The 19,237-nt window shown below is 45.0% G+C and overlaps 1 protein-coding gene across 5 annotated transcripts in view; it reads left to right on the top strand.

Annotated features, from left to right (window-relative positions):
- The first annotated feature begins 443 nt into the window (after positions 1 to 443).
- The window catches only part of LOC122946013 (phosphatidylinositol-binding clathrin assembly protein-like), a 75,303-nt gene continuing 56,509 nt past the window's right edge, over positions 444 to 19,237 (top strand). For 2 of the 5 annotated variants that reach the window (XM_044305294.1, XM_044305291.1), the window contains exons 1-6: positions 450 to 1,067; positions 8,555 to 8,697; positions 16,113 to 16,188; positions 17,700 to 17,802; positions 17,898 to 17,991; positions 18,072 to 18,183. In XM_044305294.1, the coding sequence (XP_044161229.1) occupies positions 938 to 1,067; positions 8,555 to 8,697; positions 16,113 to 16,188; positions 17,700 to 17,802; positions 17,898 to 17,991; positions 18,072 to 18,183 (658 nt within the window). In that variant the 5' untranslated portion in view covers positions 450 to 937. Of the gene's footprint in view, positions 1,068 to 8,554; positions 8,698 to 16,112; positions 16,189 to 17,699; positions 17,803 to 17,897; positions 17,992 to 18,071; positions 18,184 to 19,237 lie in introns of all 5 variants that reach the window. The other 3 variants (XM_044305292.1, XM_044305295.1, XM_044305293.1) reach the window with 3 other exon arrangements.

Here is a 19,237-nt window from a genome sequence, read left to right as displayed (position 1 = left end):
GGCACTCAGAGCCCTCTCTGTGGGCACCCACACCCTGAAAAAAGTCTGTGGTGTACCAATATGCCTTAGGCCTCATGCACACGACTGTTCTGCAAACTGCAGATCGGCAAAAAACAGAAACCACCCGTGTGCCTTCTGCAATTTGTAGAACGGTATGGGCGCCCCATTGTAGAAATGCCTATTCTTGATCGCAAAACAGACAAGAATAGGACAGGTTTTATTTTTTTTTGCAGACGGTGGGGTGACCGGGGTGAGCTGGCAGACGGTGGGGTGACCGGGGTGAGCTGGGCAGAGGGGTGACCGGGGTGAGCTGGCAGACGGTGGGGTGACAAGGTGAGCTCGGCACAGTGGGCAGAGGGGTGACCGGGGTGAGCTGGCAGACGGTGGGGTGACGGGGTGAGCTGGGCACAGTGGGCAGAGGGGTGACCGGGGTGAGCTGGCAGACGGTGGGGTGACTGGGGCGCTCTCAGATGAGCTCCACACACCGTGTCTCCTCTCATATTCCAGCCCACCTTAAATTCCTGGAATGTGACTGCGGCTCTCAGTCCTCCCCCACCATACTCTGCCTCTTCCCCCGCACTCCTCCCGGTACACACTCTCCATCCTCGGCTCCGGGTACACACACCAGCTAGTACCACCTTAACAACACCCGGTGCTCTGCGGACAGCGGTCACATGACACTGCGCCGCCATTTTGTCTTAGGAGTGAAGTGTGAGGTAAAAAGAGAGAAGGGAGAGAAACCGGAAAGGAAGAGAGGGCAGGAAGATACGGAGAGCCGTGTGAGGGCAAGGACTCCTGCTGCTGCCATTCCGTCTGTCAAGACCACCTGTCAGGGCAGCCTCCGGGCACGGTGACCCAGAAGCGGGTGAGCTGAGAACGGAGGAGCCGGCAGTGACGGGATCCCTGAATCTATAGGCCCGGAGTGTCAGCGCGGAGAATGTCGGGTCAGTCCATCACAGACCGGATCACGGCGGCCCAGCACAGCGTCACCGGCTCGGCCCTGGCTAAAGCCGTGTGCAAGGCGACCACCCATGAGGTGATGGGGCCCAAGAAGAAGCACCTAGACTGTAAGTGAGCACCACCATGACACCTCCATGTACTCATCTGTATGTGCCCTGCATGTACCCGGTGTATGATATACTGTGTCTGCGTATACAGCTATATATATACTGTATGTGCCATGTGCCCGGTGTATGATATACTGTATACAGCCTTATATATACTGTATGTGCCATGTACCCGGTGTATGATATACTGTATACAGCCTTATATATACTGTATGTGCCATGTACCCGGTGTATGATATACTGTGTCTGTGTATACAGCCTTATATATACTGTATGTCCCGTATGATATACTGTATACAGCTTTATATATACTGTATGTGCCATGTACCCGGTGTATGATATACTGTGTCTGTGTATACAGCCTTATATATACTGTATGTGCCATGTACTCAGTGTATGATATACTGTATACAGCTTTATATATACTGTATGTACTGTGTACTCAGTGTATGATATACTGTGTCTGTGTATACAGCCTTATATATACTGCATGTACCCGGTGTATGATATACTGTATACAGCTTTATAATACTGTATGTACTGTGTACTCAGTGTATGATATACTGTGTCTGTGTATACAGCCTTATATATACTGCATGTACCCGGTGTATGATATACTGTATACAGCTTTATATATACTGTATGTGCCATGTACTCAGTGTATGATATACTGTGTCTGTGTATACAGCCTTATATATACTGCATGTACCCGGTGTATGATATACTGTATACAGCTTTATATATACTGTATGTACTGTGTACTCAGTGTATGATATACTGTGTCTGTGTATACAGCCTTATATATACTGCATGTACCCGGTGTATGATATACTGTATACAGCTTTATATATACTGTATGTGCCATGTACTCAGTGTATGATATACTGTGTCTGTGTATACAGCCTTATATATACTGCATGTACCCGGTGTATGATATACTGTATACAGCTTTATATATACTGTATGTACTGTGTACTCAGTGTATGATATACTGTGTCTGTGTATACAGCCTTATATATACTGCATGTACCCGGTGTATGATATACTGTATACAGCTTTATATATACTGTATGTGCCATGTACTCAGTGTATGATATACTGTGTCTGTGTATACAGCCTTATATATACTGCATGTACCCGGTGTATGATATACTGTATCTATACAGCCTTATATATATTGTATGTATGTGCCATGTACTCAGTGTATGATATACTGTATACAGCTTTATATATACTGTATGTACCGTGTACTCAGTGTATGATATACTGTATACAGTCTTATATACACTGTAACATGTACTGTGATACTGTATACAGCCTTATATACTGTATGTACTGTGTACCCAGTGTATGATATACTGTGTCTGTGAATACAGTCTTATATATACTGTATGTGCCATGTACTCAGTGTATGATATACTGTACCTATGTATGCTATATACTGTATGTGCCATGTACTCAGTCTATGATCTATTGTACCTGTGTATACTGTATACAGCCTTATATACACTGTACCATGTACTCAGTGTATACAGCCTTATATACACTGTATGTACCATGTACTCGGTGTATAATATACTGTATACAGCTCTATATATATATATATATATATATATACACACACTGTATGTACCATGTACTCAGTGTGATATACTGTATACAGCCTTATATATACACTATATGTACCATGTACTCAGTGTATGATATACTGTACCTGTGTATACTGTATACAGCTTTATATATACTGTATGTGCCATGTACGCAGTGTATGATATATTGTATACAGCCTTTATATATATATATATATATATATATATATATATATATACATACACTCTCTGTATGTACCATGTACTCAGTGTATGATATACTGTATACAGCCTTACATATATTGTATGTATGTGCCATGTACTCAGTGTATGATATGCTGTATACAGCCTTATATACACTATGTACCATGTACTGTACCTGTGTATACAGCCTTATATACACTGTATGTACTGTGTACTCAGTGTATGATATACTGTACGTGTATACAGTCTTATATATTGTATGTATGTATGTACCATGTACTGTACCTGTGTATTTTATGTACACACTGACAAACGTGCAATTTGTGACTTTTTGAATGCCACAAAATTGGTGTATTTTTAATAATTCTTCCTCTGGTCCCAGCCCTGCTGTACAGACAGTGTGTGGGTTTCTGCCTGTAGTTGTACGTCCTAAATCCATTCAGGATGCATCAGTTCAGTCCCTCTTACGTTTTTTTGGACAGAGAAAATTCCGCAGCATGCTGCAGTTTTATCTCTGGCTAAAAATCCTGAACACTTGCTGGAATGCCGGATCTGGCATTAATTTTCATTGAAATGCATTAATGCCGGATCCGGCCCTAAGTGTTCTGGCAAAATCGATCCAGTTTTGCGGTCTGTGCATGCGCAGACCTTTTAAAAATGAGGAAAAAAATAAATACCGGATCCGTTTTTCCGGATGACAACCGGAAAGACGGATCCGGTATTGCAATGCATCTGTGAGACGGATCTGGATCCATCTCACAAATGTGTCCGGATTGCCGGAATCCTCTGCCGCAAGTGTGAAAGTAGCCTTACCTGTGTATAAAGTGATATAGATAGTTTATCAGAATCTACAAAGATTGGGGGGGAACCTGCCCGCCCTGGTGCCTGAAATATAGGCCGACGTCTGTGTGTGGCTGGTTGTGTCACCCATTATCAGAGCATGGTCCGGTTCACTGACACTGTCCAGCTCTGTGTCACCTGACAGGGGATAGCAGCCCTATGTACAACTGCAGTCTGGATAGAATGGAAGCTACAAGCATCCGAATAGAGAGTTCATAGTGGGAAATTAGGAGGCACTGCCTGTGACTACTGGTCTGACATGGGGGGGGGGGGGGTCACTGATGTGGGAGATTTGCTGGTCTTCGTGCACTGGAACGCAGGGTTTCAGAAGTCCACCTAAAAATATCATTTATTGCCTTTTTTTTTTCCCCCCTTAGGAGGCATAGTCTGGTGTAAATGCTTTCTCTAAGGCCTCATGCACACAACAGTGTTTTTTCACTGTCAGTGATTTGGCTTCAGTGGTCTGTGTCCGATTTTGCTTCAGTTGTGTTTCCTTGCGTCTTCCTTTTTTTTTTGTCTGATAGGGGAAAAAAAAGGAAGGTTAATGGAAAGTGTAATTTTATTGCACCAAGGTCTTGTAGAGAAAAACGGACGCGGACACGGATGACATAACAGTTGTGCATCTGTTTTTTTTTTTGACGGACTCTGACTTCAATGTGTCCGTCCTCCGTTTCCACTGACAAGAATAGGATAGGTTATATTTTTTTGACGTACTGGAATCACGGATCACGGACGAGGACTTTCAGGTTTTTTTTCACAGCTCCATAGAAATGAATGGGACCTCCTCTAAACTGTGAAAAATGACGGAACAGACGCGGATGCACACAACGGTCGTGTGCATGAGGCCTAATTCACATGATTTGTAATTTGCTCCTAAAATTTTACACTTGGGAGTCAAAGGTTTCCTATTGATTAAAATTAAATTAGAAGAAAAAAATCTGTGTGGAGCCCTAATGTGGCTGCAGGTGGGGGAAGGGACACTGCTATGGTTAGGGCTTCAAGATGGCGGCGGGTACTGGTGTGACTACTGGGGAGTATGACACTGCAGTGTAAGGTGTCCTGCCTAATACTCCACCAGTACAGGGGCGTCTGTAACATTATGTTTGTGGAGTGTAAATATCCCTCATTTGGGGGGTTACACACATACTTTCTGACGGGTTCCCTTATAAATAAAAATAAGGTTACCTCCTTGCCGCATCCGGAAATCATATGCAACCGGATATCATTTGTAGGCGGATCCATCTGACCAATGCATTGAAACGCTGGATCCATCTCTCCGGTGTCATCCGGAAAAACGGATCCGGTATTTTATTATTTTCACTTTTAAAAAGGTCTGTGCAGTGTTCCGGAATTTTGGACGGAAATAATATTTTCTCCGGCCAAATACCATAAGGCTGGGATCAGACCTGAGCGTTTTACAGCGCGTTCCTACGCGCTGTAAAACGCTCAACAGGCAAGAACCAATGATTCCTTATGGGAATGGTTCTCACCTGAGCGTTTTACAGCGCGTACAATCGCGCTGTAAAATGCCCGACGCCCCAAGAAGTACGTGAGCTTCTTTAGGGGGGGTTTTGTCGCGCGTTCCTGTACATAGACTTCAGCGGGAACGCGCGACAATGGGCGTTCGCTTGTCTCTGTATGCGCGATTGCAAACGCCCGTACAATCGCGCATACAGAGTGTACGTTCAAGTACGCTCAGGTCTGAACCCAGCGTAAGGGGGACTGAACTGATGCATCCTGAACAGATTGCTCTCCATTCAGAATGCATGGGGATAAAACTGATCAGTTCTTTTCCGGTATAGAGCCCCTAGGACGGAACTCAATGCCGGAAAACAAAAATGCCAGTGTGAAAGTAGCCTAAGGCTGGGTTTAGACCTGAGCGTACTTGAATGTACGCTCTGTATGAGCGATTGTACGGGCGTTTGCAATCGCGCATACAGAGACAAGCGAACGACCATTGTCGCGCGTTCCCGGAAGTCTATGTACGGGAACGCGCGACAAGACGCCCCAAAGAAGCTCATGTACTTCTTGGGGCGTCGGGCGTTTTACAGCACGATCGTACGCGCTGTAAAACGCTCAGATGAGAACCATTCCCATAGGGAATCATTGGTTCTTGCCTGTTGAGCGTTTTACAGCGCATAGGAACGTGCTGTAAAACGCTCAGGTCTGAACCCAGCCTAAGTGCCAGAGTTGCTGATTTTGGTCACCCACTTCCAAAAATATGGAATAAAATTGAACAAAATGTTGTATGTGCCGGAAAAAAAGTGACAATAAAAACTACAGCTTAACCTGCAAAAAAAAACAAGCTCTCGCTCTGCCCCAGGGATGGATAAATAATAAAAAATAGTTATGGCGACTAAGGCTACTTTCACATTAGCGTTTTCAATTCCGCTATTGAGATCCATCATAGGATCTCAATAGCGGATGAAAACGCGTCAGTTGTTCCCATTCATTGTCAATAGGGACAAAACTAAACTGAATGAAATGGAGTACACCAGAATGCATTCCGTTCCATTTGGTTGCGCTCCCATCACGGACAGAATAACGCTGCAAGCAGCGGTTTTCTGTGCGCGATGTGGTGCGGAGCAAGATGGATCAGTCCTGACACACAATGTAAGTCAATGGGGACGGATCCGTTTTCTCTGACACAGAAGAAAATAGATCCGTCCCCCATTGACTCATGGCTATAGAAGACATAATACAACTGGATCCGTTTATGACGTTGTATAATTGTAACAGAAGCGTTTTTGCAAATCCATGACAGATCCACAAGAAACGCTAATGTGAAAGTAGCCTAATAGGCAAATTGAATTTAATTAAACATGTCTTTATAAAAAAAAATATAATACAAAAATGTGGTATCCCAGTAATGTGACTGGGCTGCAGAATAAAGATGATGTGTTTTCCAGAGGAGCTGTCGCCTCTCCTGAAATGTCTGTTTTAGTAACTATCTGCTTTCCCCATGGAATACGAATTCTGGAGCATCTATTTACTTATGTGGTTCCATTCCTGTATTATTCCTGCTAGAATTCTACAAACAAATTGCCAGCAGTCTGTAGTAAAGGTACTGCTGGGTGTTACCAGTAGTGTGTGCGTCTGACTGTCCAGTTAGTGCTGCTGTGTTGGACTGTGCAGGGACACACCCCAACCTGTAACGCCTTTACTGCAAGCTGCTGGTAATTGATTCATAACTTCTAGTAGAAATAACAGGAACGGCACAGCATAGAGCCCTAAGAATAGATGCTCCAGAATTGTTTTTACATGGGGGGAAACAAGTGGCTACTGAGAGAAGAAGTGATGGGTCCTCCTCAATTATGCTGCTTGGAATTGCTGCTTTTTTCCATACCTTAAGGCCTCATGCACACGGACGTTTTTTTTTGCGGTCCGCAAAAACGGTTTCCGTTGTTCCGTGATCCGTGTCCGTTTTTTCTTCCGTGGGTCTTCCTTGATTTTTGGAGGATCCACGGACATGAAAAATTAATAAAAAATCTAAGTCAAATTTGCCTTTGAAATGATAGGAAAAAACGGACACGGATCACGGACACGGATGACAATCTTGTGTGCATCCGTGATTTTTCACGGACCCATTGACTTGAATGGGTCCGTGAACCGTTGTCCGTGAAAAAAATAGGGCAGGTCATATTTTTTTCACGGACGCGGATGCCAAACGGTGCTTTTTCCGATTTTTCCACTGACCCATTGAAATCCCCTAGCTTGCCGATGTTGGTATGTGGCCCCAGTTCAGAGAAATAAACCTTCGTGGTTTATACAAAGGTGCAGCGAAGGCACATAAAGGGACAGGCAATGCAGAGGCAATTACCCCTGGCCCTGAAATCGGCACAGTACAGGGCAGCTGCTTAGTGCAGATTAGATCTCCAACCCTATACATCGCACCTGCCAGATCTCGGGGCCAGGCTTTATTGCGCCTACCGTATCTGGCCCCATCATTTAAAACTGACTGGAGCTTCGGGTGCAATAGCAACGCCCCCATTGCACTTAGGGGCTCATTTGCATATACTACAAAGGCTTATTTCTCTGAATTGAGGCCAGATATCAACATGGAACCAAGTGCGTTTCTTTCAACTGGCAAGCGCTCATCTGCACTGTCAAAATGGTTTTATTTGCAGGTATGAGGTGACCGATTCCCTTTAACAGTCCATCCTGTATTCTGTTATAATCAGTATCTGGGGGCAGAGTTTTTGCGAGCTCTGGCATAAAACGGCAAAAGAATCTGGATTCTCACAAGTTCACCAAAGACTAAGTGGAGGGAACCATTTCTAAGAATCCTCTTATTAGGATAAAGCAGGCAGCGATGGGATGGTTTGACATCTGCGTTTTATTGTCTTTCTGCAGGCTCTCGTCCCTTACAAGGAAATTATAGCTGCACTATTTATTCTGGGTTACTGGACGGCCATTGCAGAGAAATGTTCAGTGTATCGCACTGGTGCGCCTTAAAGGGCATCTGTCAGCAGATTTGTACCCATGACACTGGCTGACCTGTTACATGTGCACTTGGCAGCTGAAGACGTCTGTGTTGGTCCCATGTTCAAATGTGCCCGCATTGCTAAGAAAAATGATGTTTTAATATATGCAAATTAGCCTGTAGGAGCAATGGGCTCGGCTCTCTCTGCATTGATAACGTTCCCGTTGCTCTTTGAGCCTCATTTGCATATTTGCAACTTTATTTTTCTGAGCAATGCAGGCAGATATGAACATGGGACCAACGCAGATGTCTTCAGCTGCCAAGTGCACATGGAACAGATTGGCCAGTCTCATAGTTACAGATCTGCTGACACATGCCCTTTATTTGTTGTAATTTACTATTGTGTTTTTTTTTTTGTTTTTTTTTATCAGATCTTATCCAATGTACAAACGAAATGAATGTTAACATCCCGCAGCTCGCTGACACCCTCTTTGAACGCACTGCTAATGGTAGCTGGGTTGTAGTATTCAAAGCCCTTATCACAACACATCACCTTATGATGTACGGTAATGAGGTAGGTTTCTTATTTTGCTATAAATAATAACCGCCCTGCCCTAAAGGAATGATCAATTCTGTGCCATTATCAATGTTATAGTATATCTGTATTGTAGTGCAAATGCATTTTGGGTATTATGGGGTCCTTTCGGCCTGACCATTCCATGTTTCTGGACCTGCGGTGGAAAGCATACTTACATGCTCAGCATTGCTGAGTTGTGATCTGGCTCCTTCAGCACCCCCGCTGCTTCAGTCTTGCGTGTCGACACCTAGTTTGATGGGGGTCACGGTGCCCCACTTCTGCCAATTGGATGCAGTGGTGATGTATCCCCAATTTGTCACGTCAACAGGTCATGTGGGACATGTTACCACTGCAGCCAGTCATTGGCTGCAGAGGCACACGTGAGCCCTGATGTTGACATGTGGGACTGCAGGACCAAAGGACCCAGAATTCAGTGTCAGGGACAGGCAAGTATGCTTCCTTTCACAGGTCCAGCCTCACAGTAAGGTCAGGTAGAAAGTCCACTTTAAAGGGAACCTGTCATCAACGTTATGCTGACCTCACTGGGGGCAGCATAAATTAGTGACAGAAATGCAGATTTTTAGCGGTGTGTCACTTATGAGCTAAAAGTAAATAGTTGCTGAGAAACAGCATCATAATCATTGCAGACTGGGCCTTGAAAAGAATCACATCTACTTGGGAAGAGTCCTGGTTATTCATAATCTCCGGCTCTCTCGCCCATCTGCTAATGATTGGCAGTTCTCTCCTAGACAGAAAGGGAGGGAACTAGGTAGTAGCCGGTCAGTCATCAGCAGGAATAACCAGGACTCTTCTCAGGTGGCCGGGCCTCTTTTCCAGGCCTAGTCTGCAATGATTGTGATGTTGGTTCTCGGCAACCACTTACCTTTTTTTTTTTTTTTTTTTTTTTTTTTTTTTTTTTTTTTTATCAAATCATTTTTATTGATCAAATAAAGTTACTTATTTTATGACCGTACATTGTCTCCTCATTCACAAATGCAGAGAGTCAGAATAACGCAGTAGAATATGACAAAAACAGGAGATATTCATCATACAGCTGCATACAATGTACGCAAATCAAAAGCAGCTATTGCACATTACATGCCCAGAACATAGCATACCTCCACCCCCCTATAATCCAGAGCGCGAATACCTCCAAAATATCCTATATTACGACATGAGTATGAGACAACCATTCATTCCACAATTTCTCAAACTTCTGAGGACATCCTCTCCTTGCAAACACACCCCTTTCCATCGTCAACATGTCATGCACCCTCCGCACAAACTCATCCAATGTTGGCGGACTCCCCTGGATCCACCGCTGCACCACCAACTTCCTAGCCACATACAGCAGCCTCCCCATTGCCACCTTTACCAGCTCGCTCCCTCCAATATCCGCCATATAACCCAACACACATACCTTAGGGTCCTTTTGCAACCTCAGCTCCAAGTTGCGATTAATCAAAGTCAGCACTCCATCCCAGTAACTACCTATCACTGGATAAGACGAAAGAATATACAACAGGTCCGCTCCTTCCTCCATACACTTCGGACATTTTTCATCGGTTCTAACACCAACTTTCCGTAAAAATACCGTTTTATATACTCTGTGGATGATGGATAATTATGACAACTTGCCCTGTTCACTTAGGGACACTCTGGGAACTACCTCCAGTATATCTTCCCACTGATCTTTAGAAATGTCCCCCAGATCACCCTCCCATTTCTTCATCCTTGTAAGCGGGAACCCTTCCAGAAATGTGTCCAGTAATGGAGTATATACCTGCGATATCAATCCTCTCTTCCCCCCCCTATCGGGAGAACAAGTTTATGAACCACATCCATTTTAGCTATAATACAACCTTTCCTCATCGTGACCTCAAAGACATGCCTCAATTGAAGATATTGATAGAACCAAACCTTGGGGATATTAAATTCCTGCTGCAAACCCTGAAATGATTTGAACATATTACTCTCCATCAGTTGACCTATCCTCATTACTTTATGAGATTCCCAGTTCCGGAGTCCTGACAGAGACATAAATTCTGGCAACAGGTTGTTGTTCCATATTGGGGAAAGCTCACAGACTCCACCCACACCTCTAAGCTGTTTCACCTTCGCCCAAACTTTCTTCATAAGTTCAATAAGCAAGACCTTCTCTCTCCCCGCATGCATTCCCGCTCCCTTCAGTATACACATAAGGTCACGATTGCCCAACCAGTGTTGCAGTATCCTTCCCGTCACATCCGGCGACTGGAAATCAATCCAGCCCTTAAAGTGCTGACACTGTGAGGCCAAGAAATAGATCCAGGCATTATGAAGAGCCAAACCTCCTTCTGTCTTAGGGTATTGCAACATCTCCAGCTTAATCCTAGCTTGACCGTACTTCCAAATAAGATCTCTGAACATAGAATGTATTTTCCTAAACCTATCCACAGGAATCCACACGGGGGCATTATTCAATACATAAAGCAGCTGGGGCATCATTACCATCTTTAAAAGGTTCACTCTACCCACTACCGATAAAAAGAGCCTACACCATGTCCTCACCTTTAGCCTAAAAGTAGCTAGCAACGGGGTCAAATTAAATTCTTCTAAATCCAACAGTCTAGGTGTTATATACAACCCTAGATATTTAAATTTATCTACCCAGGGTACCGTACTATTGACTCGCCCACCTGACAGGGCCTGCCCATCCACCGGCATCAAAGCAGACTTCTGCCAATTTATCTGAAGCCCAGAGAAGCTCCCAAATCTATCTATAAGGCTGGGTTCACACTTGAGCGTTGCGCAAACGCGCGTTTTACGCGCGTTTTTGACGCGCATTTTTATGCGCGTTTTTGTAATAGTAAACGCGCGTTTGACGCGCGTTTGTGTGATTCACTACAGTGTCCTATGGCCACAAACGCCCCAAAAGTCGCTCATGTACTTTTTGGAGCGTCGGGCGTTTTACAGCGCGATCGTACGCGCTGTAAAACGCCCAAGTGTGAACCATTCCCATAGGGAATCATTGGTTTCTCCTTGTTGAGCGTTTTACAGCGCGTAGGAACGCGCTGTAAAACGCTCAGGTGTGAACCCAGCCTTAGAGCCATGGCCGCATCCAGAGATGTCCCAGTATCGCCCAAGAATAACAAAGTGTCATTGGCGTACATAGCCACTTTATTTTGCACCGCACCGTACCTAAACCCTGCAATATGAGGTGACAGGCGAATAAGGGCCGCGAGTGGCTCAATTGCTAGAGCAAACAACAAGGGCGACAGTGGGCACCCCTGTCTGGTGCCTCTGGCCAAAGCAAAGCTATCCGACAGCCCCCCATTAGCTCTAATTCTCGCCCTGGGACTCGAGTACAGCACCCTTACCCACTGAATGAACCGCGCCCAAAAGCCCATGGCCCTCAAGATCCCCCACAGGTAGTTCCACTCAACACTATCAAACGCCTTGGCGGCGTCAAGAGCAAGTAAGGCCCTGTCCCCACAATTATCTGCCGGAATGTTCAAACTAGCATATAATCGTCGGATATTTATAGCAGTCGATTTCCCAGGCATAAAGCCCGTCTGATCCGGGTGCACAATGATCACTCTGGACAACCTGTTCGCCAACACCTTTGCTAGGAGCTTTACATCTGCTGTTAAAAGCAAAATAGGCCTATAAGAATCAGGGAATTTGGGATCCTTCCCAGGCTTAGCAATAACTACAATGATAGCTTCCTGCATAGAATGTGGTCGCGAACCCGCCTCCAGCGAATGTTCAAGAACTTTGAGCAACTCTGGGAGGAGTACCCCCTGTGATTTCTTATATACCTCCACTGGTAGGCCATGTGCCCCCGGAGCCTTGCCATTCGCCATATCCCCAAGTGCGGCCTCCAGCTCCTCAAGTGAGATCGGCTCTTCTAATCTCAACCACTTAACTTTTAACTTAGAAATGACAGACCGCTGAAATCAACTCGCCTGTCTCTACTTTATTCTGCTGTTAGTATGGGCAGCATAAAGTTGATGACAGGTTCCCTTTAAGGGGTTGTCACAAAATTAAAGTTTCTCTCCTATCCACCTAAATGTTTGATCCCAAAAATCACAAATAAGGGGTCTTGTGTCCCCCCATGTGAGTGGTTCGGCAGTTGAGCAGGCGCGCTAGCACTACATTCATCTCTATGGGACTGCTTGAGATTTCAGAGTACAGCGCTCCTACATATGGCAGTTCCATAGAGCTGAATGTTGAAGCAGCCTGCATGCTTGACCACGCCATTCATATACAAGGCAACACATGACCCCGGCTCTTGTAATCAGTCCGGGTTCCAGCTCTTGGACCCCCACTTATCAGACACTTATTTACGATCCTGTTAGGGGATAAGTATAAATCATTGAAAAACGCCATTAAAGCAGCAAACCAATAAACATGTTTATTCTCTGGCCTGTTAGAAAGGTACATGATGTAAACTGTACTGAAGAAGATCTTTTTACCAGAGGTTGCAGTTGTGAGTTATCCCCTCACTCCTGGTCCTCAGCAGTGTCATGTGACCGATACTGACTCTCCATTGACACAGTGTCTTATGTGTGGACAGGAAGTCAGTTTCCTAATATTCATTCCTACGAAAGCCTCAATGTCAGTCTCATAGGAATTGACTTCCTGTCCGCACATAGAACAGTTGAAGCTTCGGAGTATAGGTCACATGACATGGCTGAGGACCAGGAGGGAGGGGATAACTCACAGCTACTCAAAACAAGATAATTATTGCGGTCTGCTTACTGGACACATTGACTCAGTCATTGGGAAAGTCAGTGATACTGAATGGAAAAAGTAAAAAATGGCAAAAATAGAAAGAAGGTTCCACGGTGCTCAACATGTATTAGTCCAAAAGTGCCCTGTACGGGGTGTGCCAGATGTGTAGTGTACTACTGGACTAATAAATAGGTTTTATAAAGATCGGGGAGTGCTGTGAAGCTTTCTTTCTATTTTTGCTAACTCACAACTATAACCACTGGTAAAAAGACTTTCTTCACTACGGTTTATATTATGTGCCTGTCAACCATAAGAATTTTTAGTAAGTGCTTTTTCTCGCCCATTTTCCTTGGGGGACACAGACCTTGGGTATAGCTCAGCTCCCTAGGAGGCGTGACACTAAGTAAAACTGTTAAGCCCCTCCTCCATCAGCTATACCCTCAGCCTGGAGATAGAGGCTACCAGTTTTAGCTTAGTGTCCAAGGAGGCAAGACACTCCCTGCTACTGCAGGGCTGTTTTCTCCTTGTTATTTTTACTTTTTCTTCTAATTTTGTTATTTTATTTTTTCCTAGGGATACCAGAGACGCATTAGACCTCTCTGCTCTCCCGGGGTTGAGCTGCGCCAGTGCCAACTTATCTGCACTGCTGCCTCCCCCACAGAAGCAATAGGAGGATCTGGGCAGCAATGGCTCCCCTACATCCCGCCAGCTAGGGGGTCGCCCGCACGCCAAGCCCCTCTTCCAGCTTCCTGCCACTGCGGTGCCAGTGGCTGAAGGGGCGACCCTGCTGGAAAGGACTGAGGGTGAAGACGTCGGACGGTGAGATGGCTATTCCAGCCCATACCCCGTCCCTATCTGCAGCATCTACCCCTCTGGGTAAGGGGGGCACCCGTGGTCGCTCATTCTGAGCGCTCATCTGCAGGACAATGCAGCACAGCAGCATCCTCAGCACCCCCACGCCGTTCCCCCCCACGCTGCTATCTTTCTCCCCCCCCCTCCCCCTCATTCGGGGCTGACAACATTTTTCTCTTCTCTCTCTCCCCCTTCCCGCCGAGAACGGGGGGCGGGGCTTAGCGGTCCCGGCAGGGGGCGGGGCTTACGCGCGCGTCATTTTGGGGGCGGAGCTACGTTCTCCTTCACAGGAGACATTTCAAGCACTGGAGGGGGCGGAGCTTGTTCCCCGCGCTTTCTGCTGAGGTTTCCCGCGCTTCCTCACTCCTGACAGGAAGCTGGGACACGGTGGGGGACTCTAACCTCCTGTGTACATCGCTCGGCTTCTGTGGGCGCTCTCTGCTGCTCACTGCTGTTCACTGCTTCTCTGCTGCTGCTGATCTGGGCCATCTCCTGACGTTCTTCTGAGGCACTGGTAGGACAGTTAACCCTCTCCTAACCCTCCTGGTCATAGCTGCTATAACCCTTTGTGGTCTCTATATTAGAGTACAACCACACTTCAGCATGTCAGATCCCACAGGTGCCCCCACACGTCTCTCCGACGGGTGTCGGAGTTAGCGGCTCTTTCTTGCTCCGAACCTTTCCTGATCTTCCACCAGGATAAGGTTGTGCTTCGGTCTGTCCCGACTTTCCTGCCAAAGGTGGTCTCCGCCTTTCACATCAATGAGGACATCGTCCTTCCGTCGCTCTGTCCCTCTCCTTCCCACCCCAGAGAACGGGAACTGCACCGTCTGGATGTGGTCAGGGCGTTGAGGATTTACTTGGAGGTCACCGGGTCCTTTCGGCGCACGGACTCCCTGTTTGTGGTTCCGGAGGGTTCGCGCAAAGGGTTGGCGGTCTCCAAGGTGGCTATTGCCCGTTTCATTAAACTGGCGGTGTCTGAGGCTTATCGAGCCAAGGGCAGACCTCCGCCTTTCGGCGTCACTGCTCATTCCACCAGAGCAGTCGGAGCTTCCTGGGCGCAGAGGCATCGGGCCTCGGCTGAACAGTTGTGCAAAGCAGCCACTTGGTCCTCTCTGCACACTTTCACAAAGTTCTATAGGGTGCATACGCATGCATCAGCGGATGCTGCTTTGGGCCGCCTGGTTTTGCAGGCAGCGGTTTCCTGATGCTCTGGTGGTGTTCCGCCTTGGGTTTGTGGTCCCTCCCTTCTTGGACTGCTCTTGAACGTCCCAAGGTCTGTGTCCCCCAAGGAAAATGGGCGAGAAAAGGAGATTTTTGTATAACTTACCAGTTAAATCTCTTTCTCGCTCTTCCTTGGGGGACACAGCACCCACCCTTCTGTGTTTGGTTACAGGGTTATGGTCTGGCGCCCCGTTGGGTTGCTGGCTGGTTGTTTCCGTTATTGGTTGTTATCCTTTCACTACTTGGACACGCAACTGGTAGCCTCTATCTCCAGGCTGAGGGTATAGCTGATGGAGGAGGGGCTTAACAGTTTTACTTAGTGTCACGCCTCCTAGGGAGCTGAGCTATACCCAAGGTCTGTGTCCCCCAAGGAAGAGCGAGAAAGAGATTTAACTGGTAAGTTATACAAAAATCTCCTTTTTTTTAAAGCAAGAACATCAGAAGAAAGAAATATGTCAATCTGGCATCAGCTAAAATAGAAAAAATACATGCTTGGAAAACGAGCATTTGTTGTATTTATTTATTTCCATTTTTGCCAGAGCTTTGCCTTTTTTTTTTTTTTTTTATTGCATTTATTACTGTTTGGAATGACTTTTATCACTATTCTCTTTCCTTTTAAGCGATTCATCCAATATCTTGCTTCCAGAAATACGTTGTTCAATCTCAACAACTTTTTGGATAAAGGTGCTATGCAAGGTAAATATACTTTATTGTGGATGCATTCTAAGTAATTTCTCACCATTTGCAGCAAAGGTTCCCCCTTTGTAAACTGTAAACAACAGATATTTAATGTTGCACATCCCATTTTAAAGCGGCACATCCACAAAGAAATGCTCAGATATTGATTACTTCCAGGCCATGTACCCCCTTCCTGGCCAAGCCTAATTTTACAAATCTGAAATGCCACTTTTGATATTATTATTATTTTTTTGTGACACATTGTGCATCATTGTTAAGGTGGTGGTGGTGGTGGTGGTGGTGGTGGGGGGGGGGGGGTTGTTAATTATAACACGTTAACCCCTCAACGCCTGGGCTCCTCATATAGATTATACTTACCCTACTCCCCAGCACCCACGTAACTCCTGATCCCCACACAGCCGCCGCTGCATCTCCCCGTCTAGCAGAACAAAACATCTGACGATGGGGGAGCAGCCAGTAGCAAGCTGTGACAAGGACGAACCTCCCTAGCATTGCAGGAGCAACGTTGGTGCCGGGGAGCGGGGTAAGTATAATCTATATGAGGGGCCCTGGCACTGGGAAGGGGGGGATGTTTTAGACATTGGATAACCCCTTTAATGGTAAATTTGATTTAAAGGGGTTCTGCAGTTCTTTTATACTGAAGATCTATCCTCTGGATAAACCGTCAGCATCTGATCGGCGGGGGTCCGACACCCGGTACCCCCGCTGATCAGCTGTTTGAGAAGGCAGTGGCGCTGGCAGTAGTGCCGCAGCCTTCTCGCTGTTTACAGCAGGCCCAGTGACGTCACCACTAGTATCACTGGCCTGGGTGCGGCTAAGCCCCGCAAATCAGATGCTGATCTATCCAGAGGATAAATCATCAGTTTAAAAGAACTGCAGAACCCCTTTAATATGTTTTACCTTTTATATAAAAAAAAAATCAAAAATTGGGATAAATGTACTATTTTCTAAATTTTAATTTCTCTGCTTTTAAGACAGATAGTGCTACCCCATAAAAATACTTATTAATTAACATTCACTATATGTCTACTTTATGTTGGTGTAATTTTGGTAATGTTATTATATTTCTTTATGACATTAGAAGGTTTACAATTTTAGAAGCAATTTTTGACATTTACACCATTTAAGAAACTGCACCTCTCAAACTATTCAAAACACATTTTAGAAATGTTGTTAACACTTTAGATATTCCACAGGCATTAAAGCAAAATGGAGGTAAAATTTCAAAATGTATTGTATTTTAAATTTTTTATGAATTTTTTTATATTTATTTTTTGCAGTTTTTAATTTACCGGTAATCTATTTTTTTCCGGTAACACATCAAGGGTTAACAACAAAATAAATCTCACTAGTTATTACCCAGATTCTGCAAATAAATAAATATATACAGTATAGTGTAAAATATATAACAATATTACAGTAATTTAAGTTCAAAATAATATCATTAAGTACATGGTAAGATTTGTATATTCTTGAAGTTTTAAGACCTATTTTATACCATTTTCTAGGCTATGATATGTCAACCTTCATTAGGCGCTACAGCAGATATTTGAATGAAAAAGCACTTTCCTACAGACTTGTGGCGGTGGACTTCACCAAAATGAAGAGAGGGTATGTAAAGCAGGGACATGGATCAGGTGCTTAAGAGTTTTTTCTATTTATTTATTTTTACAGTTTTTCTAAACCTATTTCTGTCCATATTTTAGGATAGACGGTGTGATGAGGACAATGGCGACAGAAAAGTTATTGAAAACTCTTCCTATCATTCAGAATCAGCTAGATGCTCTGCTAGATTTTGATGTAGGTACATCATTACCTGGTGACTGGACTGTTTAGTGTCTGTTTTTGCATTAACTGATTTGTATATATCTTTATTTTAGGCAAACCCAAATGAATTAACTAATGGTGTTATAAATACTGGTTTCATGCTGCTATTCAAAGACTCCATTCGATTATTCGCTGCCTACAATGAAGGAGTTATTAATTTGTTAGGTATGTCACTCTGTCCATTGTTCATTTTAATTTCAGTACTTTATTAGTTATTGCAGACTAGGATCGCACAGCTTTGTAGGTTCATTCAACTCCTGTGTTGTATGCCACCTGTACAGAGCTCCCTGCACTGTCAGGCACGCTATTAGGCACAGCCTAATAGGGCATATACACAGGGCATCCCTTTGGTCCTTCAATGGACCCCTGTCTGCCGTGTAAGACATCAACACACTGCCATCCCATTCGCGAGACTGCCATTGGCGGATAGAGGGAGGCCCCTCCCCATGAACCACACTAACATCCCACTATCACTATTGACCATGGCATCAACAGGGTTCAAGTGCTGGGATCAGCACTTCTGCCCATCGGGGCTGTTAGAGCAGTAGCCCGGCTGTCATACAAGAGCCAAGCTTCTACTTTCCTCTGCACAGGTGACCAGTGCAGCGCTTATACTAGGCGGCCTAGAATAAGGCCTTTTAATGATCGATATAAAAAGGCACAACAGTGGTCATTAAGGGGTTAAAATGGTCTTACACGCTAGATGAATGTTGGCTGGTTCAGTGGCACTCAGTGACCATCTAATGTGTATGATAGTGTCTTCCCTGTTGCCACCTTTAAATGCAGTGGACAGCTTTGCATCAAATTATTTTTTTTTTTTTTACATTGCATCTATTTAAGTATTTTTGGAATCGGTTTTGATGAAAGATTCATAAGCATTTGTGTCCTTCATGTATTCAGATACAATGCAGTATGCAAAGTCCCTTTAACAGTGATATACTGCTTGTCTTACGGCTCACTCTGTAGCTCCTTACTCTCTTTCCTCAGTGATCTTATTTTAGGCTAGTCTCATACTAGCGTTACTGAGATCCTGAGGGGTCTCTCTGGATCCAGCATTGCCGGAAACTGCCATCTGGCAGTGCCAAATCCAAACCAGCCTCACTAATGTGAGTGTGAAACTAGCCTTACCTGGCGGTAAAGAGACTGTTGGGAGGGGATAGAATTGCTTCTAAAAGGTAATAATCCACCCTCTTCAGTAAACTTTTATCTGTGTGAGCAA

The sequence above is a fragment of the Bufo gargarizans genome, chromosome 9 (assembly GCF_014858855.1).
Source record: "Bufo gargarizans isolate SCDJY-AF-19 chromosome 9, ASM1485885v1, whole genome shotgun sequence".
Taxonomy (NCBI): Eukaryota; Metazoa; Chordata; class Amphibia; order Anura; family Bufonidae; genus Bufo; species Bufo gargarizans.
Note: the sequence above shows the minus strand (reverse complement) of the source record. Positions and strands in the feature narration are given on the sequence as shown.